This window comes from Crocodylus porosus, unplaced genomic scaffold (assembly GCF_001723895.1).
Source record: "Crocodylus porosus isolate Cpor-Errol unplaced genomic scaffold, CroPor_comp1, whole genome shotgun sequence".
NCBI lineage: Eukaryota > Metazoa > Chordata > Crocodylia > Crocodylidae > Crocodylus > Crocodylus porosus.
In genome coordinates, this window is record NW_017728931.1 from 6,188,153 (window position 1) to 6,199,643 (window position 11,491).

General features: G+C 43.7%; 1 protein-coding gene across 3 annotated transcripts in view; it reads left to right on the forward strand.

Annotated features, from left to right (window-relative positions):
- The window catches only part of ANAPC1 (anaphase promoting complex subunit 1), a 92,559-nt gene that overhangs the window by 8,650 nt on the left and 72,418 nt on the right, over positions 1 to 11,491 (forward strand). For all 3 annotated transcript variants that reach the window (XM_019544098.1, XM_019544096.1, XM_019544095.1), the window contains exons 7-10: positions 2,963 to 3,036; positions 4,506 to 4,651; positions 5,400 to 5,620; positions 9,129 to 9,338. In XM_019544098.1, the coding sequence (XP_019399643.1) occupies positions 2,963 to 3,036; positions 4,506 to 4,651; positions 5,400 to 5,620; positions 9,129 to 9,338 (651 nt within the window). The remainder of the gene's footprint in view (positions 1 to 2,962; positions 3,037 to 4,505; positions 4,652 to 5,399; positions 5,621 to 9,128; positions 9,339 to 11,491) is intronic.

The following is an 11,491-nucleotide window of genomic DNA, read 5'->3' on the forward strand; positions in this document are numbered from 1 at the left end:
CGGTCTTCAGGCACTACACCAGAGCACCAGGGGTTTTCAAAGATCCGTGCCAGAGGCTGAGCTATGATGCTTGCCAGCTCCTTGAGTACCCTGGGGTGTAGATTGTCAGGGCTGGCTGGCTTGAAGGTGTCCAGCCTCTCAAGGTGTTCCTTCACGAGGTCAGCATTAATGGAGGGCAGGGGATTTCCCCCACGCGGACCTCCCTGTCCCGTAGCGGGCATGGGCGTCCCGTGGGACTGATGAAAGACCGACGCAAAGTACCCATTCAGTAGGTTGGCTTTTTCCTAGGCATCAGTTGTCAGGTGCCCCATCTGGTTCAGCAGGGGTCCAATGTTGCCCTTGGTTTTCCTCCGGCTCCTGACATACCTGAAAAAGGACTTTTTATTGTCCTTGATGCTCAAAGCTAGTTGCAGTCATCGCTTTCCTGGTTTTCTCCCTGCAGGACCAGACCAGTGCAGAATATTCTACCTTGGAGGTGAATCCCATCCTCCATCCTTTGTAGGCCTTTCTTTTTAGCCTTAGGAGATCTGCTAGATCCCTGGAGAGCCAGGGGGGCTGCTGTGCCCTCTTGCTGCCTTTTCTCCCAGATGGAATAGACTTAGCTTGTGCATTGAGGATCGGTCCCTTGAGGAGCAACCACTCTTCCTGAACTCCCCTCCCCCTGGGGTCATGGTCCCTTAGGGTCTCACTGACAAGCCTCCTGAGCTTGTCAAAGTCAGCTTTCCTGAAGTCAAGGACTTCCATGTTGCTCACTGACTTGCCAGCTTTATGGCTCGTGGTCGCTGTCACCCAGCTTCCCATCGATCATTAGGTCATCCCCAGTAGCCAGTACCAAGTCAAGCCTTGCTTTGCCTCTCACTGACCCGTAGACTTCTTGAGTCAGGTAGAGGTCATCCACACACGATAGGAAGCTTTGCGACCACTCAGATTTTGCTGAGTGATCCTCCCATGAGATGTCTGGATAATTGAAGTCACCCATGATAACCATGGTCCTGGAGCATGCAGCCTCAGCCAGTTCCCAGGTTAACTCCTGGTCAAGCTCTTGACTTTGGATGGTAGGTCTGTAGTAGACTCCCACCATTGTGTCCCCTGTGCTGTGTTCCCCACGGATTTTAACCCAGAGGGTCTCCAGTCGTCCACCCTGGTCACCAACATCAGCTTGCAAGGATGTGTAGCTTTCCTTAACGTAGTGAGCTACACCGCCACCCCTTTTATCTACTTGATCTCTCCTGTACAAGGGATAGCCATCAATACCTGTGGTCCAGTCATGGGTGGAGTTCCACCAGGTTATCCCTATGACTTCGTAATTATTTGTGTTATGCAGGAGGATGAGTTCCTCCTGCTCTTATTACGTTTAGCTTCTCTTGTCCCTGAAGCTACATGACAGATGGAGGAATATTTTCCCAGTTGTTACCAACAGCTTCTTTTAACATTTGCCTCGGTAGTAGGATCACAGTGGTGGGGTGGGATATTAAAAAATGCACAGAGGAGGAAATAGAGGCCTGTTTCTTTCTCACTGTTGTGCACTTGGAGAACTTCCTGATCTTGGTATGTTTTCTTCTCTGCCCAGGTGGCACAGGGATATGAATTGGGTCTATTGCAGGCATACAGCCAGGATGCAGGATATAGTGTTGGTTTATAGAATGAGATGTAGTGCAAGTAGCTGATGGCTTCAAAGCAGACAGCATTATACATTTATTCCAGAATGTGTGGTTCTCTCATCTGAATTGGCCCCAGGCAAGAAATCATTTTCCTAGCTTGCATAGGTTTCCCAGGTTAAAAACAAAAAACAGCTTTTTAATCCAAAACTGGATTGGAAATTTGAAGTCTTATAAATTTTCAAAAACTGAGAATTTAAAGTCTTTAGTTTCAGGCACTTGAATTATTTAGATTCAATAATATCAAAATGTTTAGATTTTCACCGTATTTTGTTTTAAACTTAACTTTTTTTCTATTCTGATAATGTTGAAATGAAACACTTCAATTTCAAAGCTTGTTTTGAAAAAAAGTGAGTTGAAAAACCTGTCAAACTCTTTTCCTACAAAAAGTTTCAGTCTTGATGAATAAACATTTTTGATGCAAAAAAACAGTTCATTGAAAAAATCCTGGTCAGTTCTAGTCTTAACCACAAGCATGTTGAAAAACCTAGATAGGTAGCTATAGTTTAGCTGTTTGGATTTTGAAAAATCTCTCTCTTTTCCCAGTATATAAAAGTGTTCTCTCTGAGGGCTACTTGTTTAATTCAAGTTTTGCATATAAAAAGACAAGTTAAATTTTGGTAATGAAAAATCTATTTGCTTGGGCCCACCAGTGGTTCTGAAAATACTGTACCTGGTTTGTGACAAGTGTGGGAAACTTTTTCTGATGAGAAACGTAGGAGGTCAGAGATGTAGAATGTGACACTTACAAGCATGCTTGAGAAATTTATGACTGCGCTTGTTTTAGGGAGGTATAATATCACTTTTGGCCTTTTGTTACCTTTCACTGTATACTCTGAGTGCAGTATTTCACCAGATGTTTTCACTTTCAAAAGAGATTTAAGCTGACAGTAATTTTGTTAGGGGTCAGATGAGATGTTCAGTCTTTGTGTTCTGGCCAAATTTTTCCTAGATAATTCTGTCTGTCTAAATTTTCATTCAGTTTTAATAGGATATAATCATAATTTCATATCCTGAACTTATAGCTGTATAATTTTAATATTTGTAACATCTAGGTGATAACTGTATGGGGTTCTCATTTAACTCAGATATCAGTTAAGGCTCTCTAAACTGTTTTAAGATAATTATAAACAAATTTGTAACTAATGTGTAAGGTGAGACTTGGAGACCTGAAGTAATGGAATAAATTCCTCAGCTATTTATGTTTGATGGTTTCCCATTCTTTAGAGTGTTGCAACTCCTAAATAATGGCTGTGCTTGTAATAACACTGGTTTTTAAAATGTATTTTTCCACTGTTCTCCAGAGAACCTTTACCTACTATGTTCAGCATGCTTCACCCATTAGATGAGATAACACCTCTTATTTGCAAATCTGGAGGTAGGTTATGTCGTTCTCAAAAAAACCCCATAAAAAACCAACCATGAAAAACTGTAAATGGAGATGTGAATAACTCAATCACAATATGGAGTCATTATTGATACCAAAATGAACAGGGGCCGGCAGTGTGGGGACGCAGTCAGAAAAGTCAACCGCACCTTGTCATGCATCCACAGATGCATCTCAGGGAGGTCCAAGGAGGTGATCCTCCCCCTCTATATGACACTGGTCAGGGCACAGTTGGAGTACTGCGTCCAGTTCTAAGCGTCACACTTTAGGAGGGATGAGGACAACATGGAGAGGGTCCAGAGGAGGGCCACCGGCATGATCAGGGGGCAGCAGGGGCCCTACAAGGAGAGGCTACGGGACCTGAACCTGTTCAGCCTCCACAAGAGAAGGCTGAGGGGGGTTCTAGTGACTGTTTACAAACTAGTCAGGGGGGGACCAGCAGGCATTGGGGGAGTTGCTGTTCCCCTGAGTGCTACCAGGAGTGACTAGAAATAATGGTCACAAGGTGGCTGAGGGTAGATTCAGACTAGACATCAGGAGCCGCTACTTCACTGTCAGGGCAGCTAGGATCTGGAACCAACTTCCAAGAGAAGTGGTGCTGGCTCCTACCTTGGAGGTCTTTAAGAGGAGGCTAGATGAACACCTTGCTGGGGTCTTTTGACCCCAGTACTCTTTGCTACCGTGGCAGGGGGTCGGACTTGATGATCTGATCAAGTCCCTTTCGACCCTACCAACAGTGAGACTATGAATATTGGTGAATTCCACATCAAATATTTAGCATGGTTATGAGAGAAAAAAATTTGTGGGAAACTAAGAGTAGAAATGTATTATACTGTAGGAATGATATGTCTGCAGTGTGACATTTCAAGAAGAGTATGATGATAACAAGGACACCTTGAAAAACTAGCATGGCTTCGTGTTGGTATTACGCTTGTGAATTAAGAAATTTAAGGAAAATAATAACAACAAATACATAACTGTACCTCCTAAGCAGTATGGATATTGCACTCCTGTACAGAGCTGCTTCTCTGAAAATCAGAAAACCTTTACCAAAGAGGGTCAGCGCCATATATCCTTTTCTTGCAAATGAATGAAACTGCGGCATGGGTGGATTTAATGACTTGCTCAAGATGACCTAGTAGGATGGTGCAGGAATATAAACTGGGTTTCTTGAGAGTTCTGTCTTTGCAGAAGCAGTCCACACTCTCATTTTTGTTATTTATTTAAACGTGTTATATAATAAACTGTGGTGGTCTCCCTTGCATCTGATTTCTTAATTATCTATTTTTAAGTGTCAAAAGGGTTCTCCAGTCCCACAGTATAGGAAGTTATAAAGGGAAAAACCAAATTGCAAAAAAACGGTGACACAAAATACTACAGTGGCATTAAATAACTAATAATAATGGTAGAGAAATAGTCCTCCTTAGATGTGGTTAACCTGATCTTTAATTTTTTACCAGGTGTATTTCCCTCTGCTGGAGTACAGTATGTTGCTGATTATACCCTAAGAGTAGTTTTTCTCAATGCTGAACCTTCCATCATTATGACATATGACACTGTTCAGAGTTTGCACACTATTTGGGCTCTTCGTAGAGTGAAACCAGAGGTAGGAAGTTTTGCTGACTTAAAGGTAAAATAGCAAGTGTTGTTTGCTTATGTATGAATAGCAAGTGTTGTTTGCTTATGTATGTATATTTTAAAATGCATATCTCCAGTCCAATCTATACAATAGATGGAGACAAACTTTTGAAAATAAGTTTGCCTTCTACTTGTGTGCCAGTATCAGAATGAAGTAAACTAGATTTCTTTAACACTTACTCATGTTAGAAGTTTTGAGAATAGGGCAAGCAGCTGATGAGTTTGGATAGCTTGTTGTGTATAGGTATAACTACTTCACATGGTGGTGATATTTAGGTAGCAAATTGTCTTTTTATCGTGCTGTTTTAATGGTGTCATGGACTCTGATGATTGATGTTGCTGAGTGGTTTAACTGTATGTAAGTGGTTGAAAATAGCAACAAGTTATTAACTTTCTTTTATTAAGATCAAAGAAGATGACTTGTGGAAGGAGAATAGACATCGCTGGATGGATTTATGGAGGGTGCCAGGCCCCCTTCACTTCCATTCCCCCCCTGCATCCTCCATGCCACGTGGAAGGGTCTATCTGGGGTTGCTTCTAGCCCTTACTAGATCACAGGGTTTTGAAGTCTAGCAGCTGAGCAGTCTGAACATGTAACATTTAAACTTGCATTGAGCTGACTAAATCCATAGCTGTTTAGTGACCCCCTTGACACAGGCTGTTTTGCCTTGCTTGCATTTCTTGTGCCGTACAGCTTATTCTCTTTTCTCTTCCAGGAGCAGAATGCAGTCCTTAAGTTCTCTCAGCAGGTGGGGACACCACAGCATCTGGCCACCAGTAGCTCTTTGACTGCACATCTCAGGAGTCTCTCCAAAGGCGAATCCCCTGTGGCCTCTCCTTTCCAGAACTATTCTTCTATTCACAGCCAAAGTCGGTCGGGGTCATCACCAAGTGTGCACTCCCGTTCACCTTCTATATCTAACATGGCAGCTCTTAGGTAGGTGCCAAATGTGCTTTGTAGAATTTAGTAAATGAACAGGCCAGTGAGAGAGTGCATGCGCTATACGTGTCCATGTAAAATACTTGCATGGGTCTAGTATTTTAGTATCTGAATGCCTTTTAAATGAATTTATCTTTTCAACTCCTTGTGAGGTAGTCGGTGCTGTTACCCACAAGTTTTTTGCAGATGTGGGAGCTGAAGCATAGAAAGACTAAGGACCAAATCCATTTTGGTAAACTATAGACCTAAATGGCATGTAAGCAGAATTTATGTAGCAAATTATCAAAAAGTGATCAAAATCTACCCCACTTCATTGGCCCAAAGCCCCTTAAGCCTATAAATCCTTTTAGATACTACATTTGTACTGCAAAAGATCTCTAGTCATCTGTACTTGGACTTCTGAGTGTGCACAGGAGGGTACCCTGCTCCTAGCACTGAGATGCCTGTTTCATTGCAGTCCACATTGAAATGGAGATAGTATCTAGGCTCTGCTTAAGCCCCTGGAGAGGTCCAGTTCATTTACTGTATTTCACAGTGTATAGTGACGCGGTGTATAAGTCAAGATTTTTCTGAACCAAAAAGTTAGGAATTTTGTAGATTTGGTATATAAGTCAACCTAACTTTTTGGATCAGAAATCTTGGGTTGGTGGCCTAGGCACTCAGGGGTGGACACATGTCACAGCACCACTCATGGGGGGCAGGGCTGAGTATCCTCTGCAAGTGGTGCTGCCTGGGCTGTGCCAGCTGAGTGACAAGCCTGACCCTATCTGCTGCGAGTCGTAAGGCCGAGCCCATCCCTGTCCCCTGTGAACGGTGCTGGGCTTGGCGCCGGGCTGGTGCAGCAGGGCTCGGTGCTCGGCAGTGCTGCTCACAGCATATGGGGCCGGGTTTCATGCTGAGCTGTCACGGCACAGGCAGTAGTACTCTCGGAATGGGGGCATGCCAGCTGAGTGCTGAGCCCGGCCCTGTCTGCCACATATACAGGATGGGGCCAGGCTTGATGCTCAGCTAGTGCATCTCCATCCCTTGCGAGTGGCACTGCCTGGGCTACGCCAGCCATGCACCAAGCTTGGCCCCGTCCGCTGCAAGCACTGCTGCCAAGCCTGGCATCACTTGCAGGGGACAGGACTGGGCTCAGTACTTGGCTGGCATGGCCCCATTCCCTGCAAGCGATGCTGGGCTTGGTGCTTAGCTAGCATGGCCCAGGCAGCGCTGCTGTGGATCAGGTTTCCTTGCTTGTTCTCTTTCTGACCTCATGATTTGCATTTCTTTCTTCCTGTTAGCAAACTTCAGCAAGATGAATGAAATGTGCCCCTGCCCAGACTATCTGCAGCCTGGTGGCTGGCTCACACTTCTGGGAGATAGGAGGCATGGGCCACTAGGCTGTTAGGCCAGCAGTTGGTGGTATCAGCACAATCTACACCCCCAGAGTCAAAAGGGGTGGATGTTCAGAGAAATCTCTGCTCAGTGTTTCTTACTGGCTCACTCAAGTGTCTCCCCACTTAATGTTCTATATTAGCATGTTGTGACCCAAAAGTAGGTTGCAAGAATATATGAAAGGATCACAAACAAACTTTAAAAGTGGATTTTCCTTTAAAGGCGAAAAATGTGGGGAACTGTGGCTTTTCTCTTGCAGGCTGGCAGAGTTCCAGCCTGCAGGGGGCTGCTTGGGGGGCCCCCCATACACTACACACATCCCACCCTGCCCCGCACACCAGCTGGCTGGGGGGCGGGGGTAGTGGGTTGGGAGTGAGGGGCTCTGGGTCATCATGACTGGTCATCAATGTCTACAAATGGGCCCTGGTACCAAAAAGATTGAGAACCACTGCTCTTTATAAACCTTTTGAGGCACCAGGTGCTCCCCATTCCATGTTTAAGGATCCTAAACCCTGCCAACACCTGACTGCTTGATTACCCTCCTGGGGCAAGGCGCACCTAGCATGCCTAAAATATAAATCCAGGAGACCTGTGAGACTGATCAGGATCTGCCATTACTAGTTTGTCCAGGATTATGAAGTCTGGTGCTGGAGTCCATTCTGTCATATTTTCACTTAACAGCAAGGCTTTTCTCAAAGGAGGAAAACAAATGTCAAAGTATAAAGATAGAATATAATTCTCTGGTGAATTAATGTCACCATGGTTGGTAGGATATTTGCAAATAAAGAAAAATTGTGGAGTTTTTTTTGTTGTTTTTCCTCTTGCCTTTAAATGTGATGAAGACCAAACTTTCAACACCCTCCCCCCCAACAAAAATATTAACAGTTGACTGCTTCCTAGATGTCTGCTGCTCAGTCCTCTGAGCTCTACTGGTGTGAAAAGTGTCAGGGTTTTTCCATCTTGTGAATCATCTTGGCTTGCTCATATACCTGTACAGCCCCCTTGCATTCAGGTATAACTGCCAGGAATTGAGCAAACAGTTCTGTTGGTGGGTGCTGTAAGTTGTATTGGCTTAACTTGATTGAAATACAGTTAAACTACTAATTTTCCACTAGTTCCTGGCACAAATAGATATTCTGAATATGAAGGTGCCATTGTAAATTTGCTTTTTGGAGCCGGACAGCATGATAAGGAGAGAGATCTTGTATAGCACTGCAGCCTTTGTTGGTGCAAACTGCTGTGGGCCCCACAACTTGCACATTGCCCTCCTTTGCAGTCTGGCTGTTGTGGCTGCTGTGTGCCTGTGGTAAGGTTAGTCACAGAATGTGGAATATACTGCCATCTCAGGGTGGCAGTTCATTTCTTCCTTGTTTTCATTGGTGCTTGTTTTTAATTGCACGATTTGTTCCCATATCTTATTTTCCTGTGCATTTTTATTTAGATAGTTTTTCACAGTCATCCTCTAAGCTGTTCTGCTTATTTTGCATTTGACTTTATAAGGAGTTATAGTGTGTTTACATGTCCTTGACAGCACTCTGTGGGCTTTGGTACAGTGTGGGGGTGCTCTGGATAATGTATCTGATCATGAGATAATTCCATACCCATGTTGGCAGATATTTTGTGGCACCTTTTTGGAGGAAAGCCTCTGCCTTCTCAACTGCCAACCCTGTTGTTTTCTACTCTGATGTCTTCCTTAAGAAATCGGAGCACTTTATCTTTTCTTTGAATCTGGCCTTGGAGAAGTCCTGTTTGGCAAGGGTAGGGAATGTCACATGTGATATAGTGCAAGACAGAAATGTAAGTGTAAATACAGAATAAATATTTTATTCATTGGACAGGCTGGGGACAGGCTTTCACAAAACAGGATTGGACATTTTAGAACGGGGTTTTTCCCTCTTTTTGAACCTTGCTATAGGCCAGTGCCAAACTACTTCCAAATGAGTCAATGTGTTCCTGTGCCAGGACTGTAATATGAGCAATAGGACTCTCGTTGAATTAGTTATTCTGAGAAAAGTGCTAATGTATAAACATCTGGCTCACTTTTTAGAAAGAGATTCTTTACATGTTTGAACTGCCTGCCTGACTCCGTAACCTACTTTTCAGTAATATTTCATGTATTGGTTTGTAGCCGTTCTCACTCCCCTGCATTAGGGGTGCAGTCTTTCTCAGGAGTGCAGAGATTCAACTTTTCCAGTAATACCCAGTCACCGAAGAGGCAAAATATTAGCCATTCACCAAACAACACTTCTAATGACTCCTTCATTGTACCAGAAACTGAGTCAATTGTTCCAGAGCTGTGTATAGATCACCTGTGGACAGAGACCATCATGAACGTGAGGTATGAAGTCTTATGTTTCAGTTGGAGAAGTTCTAGATATCCCCTTATCAGGCTAAAGTAAAACTCTGGTTGTTGTTTCAAGCTTTTAACTTGTTCTTTCATTTTAAAACAGAAATGCCTACACTTTTCACTTCAAAAGGCTATTTTCAGGGGTGTTGTTAGGACCTTAAGGCAATGGTGGTTGTGTACTACGTTGCCGCTGAATATGTCACCTGCTAAAAGGGAGCAAACACAGGACATAAACCCTTAACCTCTTACACTTGACCAAAGGCCTGCATCAGTCATCTCAGAGCTGTAGCAATCTAAGATCTTTACCTTATCCAACCACTAGTGGGGGCACTGAACTCTTCACTATACATGTTTATTTCCCATGCTGCTGGCTAAGAAGTGTATCTCAAGTGTCAGAGGAGCACTACAAACAAGGCCGTGTTACAGGCCATGGTTGTCCTAAGTGAAGCCATGTTTTAGTATCCACTGCAGACATATTCTTCTGTAGGGTCCTCACCTGTAATATCCTCCTCTTGTCATGTGAAGACAGTCTCTTTTCTAGCATTCTGCCCTCAGGTCATGAAACTAGGAGAGGAAGCTGCCAGTGTTGCAGGTACCCAAATCAGAGATGTTGATTTAGCTGTGTGGGACATTGGTATGAGGGCCCTGTACTAGGGTGTAATTGGCAAACATTTTAATCCAACCCTCATTACAGCTGAAATCCCTTCATAGACTACCCTTTTACCATAACATCCTTTGACTGGCTCATCAGTAGTAGAATCTAGGACCTTTGAATTGGAAGGTCAACACTTATTGCCTTGGCTTACAGGTCCTGGGTTCCAGTCCTGGGACATAAGGCTGACCCAGGAAACTTGTTACGGTGTGATAGAATGTGAGCCAGTCCTGCCTGCTGTCAAGTATGTCTCAAGTTTTATCACATGTTGTTAGTGCCTCGCCATGGTTGTAACCCTGTGCCTTTTGTTGTTGTTTTGCTTCTGGTGTTTACAGCACCTACCAGTTGTTATCCTCTCTAAATTTTATTGCTATGCTGCTCTTCCTCTCCTGGATCTTGGATGGAGATGCTGAACACAGGAATTTGGTAACATCACAAAAGTATCATGAGAGCAGCACTGTGCACCACCATCTGCTGTACTCTGCATAATACTGAGTGAGAGATGTGAGGGCAGCAGTAGGCAGGCTTTTCTGGCTGCAGGCTGAAATGATCTACCTCAGGCCAGTGGCAGGTGGGTGTTGGACCCACTCACAGACGTCCTTAACCCTCTTAACCCCTTGCTTCTTCCTGAGGCAGCATGGAGAAAGCAGCTGCAGCTAAAGCCCCCTGCTACTGAATGCCACTGAAACCACATGTCTGTGAGTTATAGGTTGCCAATCCCTGCCTAAGAGGGCAGGGTGGATTTGATTTAAATCATATTGATTTAAATCACTGGTCAGGAATCTTCGATTTAATCTTTGTTTTCTACAAAAGGTCCATTTTTATTGTTTGAGATAACCTTCATTAAAATATTCCCAAACGGTCTCTTTTATAGCCTGGCAAACCTGCTGCCATGATAAGTTTTCCCTTCTGCCATATCATTCCCTCACTAGATCTCAAATCAGTGAAGAAGCTATACTCAGAAACTTATCCCTCAAGACTTCTGGAATAGTCTGCTCAAAATGTTTCTCTTTGGTTTCTAATGTTTCTCTTTTGTTACTATTGCCTTCTTGCATTTACCTCCAGACCCCTCCTTGCCCAGACCTATTCCACCGCCAACAATCCTCTCTTCATTTAACTTCTTGAAACTTTGCACTTTTAGAGAGAGGTAAGGGCTTGACTCTGTGTACACAAACTTGCAGAGAGACAAGAGGGCTCATGGGTAGGTAATCAGATCTGTTATCTCTCATCTCCATATACTGTTAACAAGGATGTTATTTCTGGAGACACAAATCAACAGTTTGAGAACTGAAACTAAGTATTGCAGAGATGCTTAATGGGATTTTCTAGACTGAGCACTGAGTCCCATTGCATAGAGTGGTTTTCTTTAATCTTTACTAATCTAGAGAGGAGCCTCTGCAAACCTCAATAAGATTTGGCCCCTAATATAATCCATAGCCTGTTGTGACTTTATTTATAGCCTTTTCTAAAAAGGTTCCATGAATATATTGTC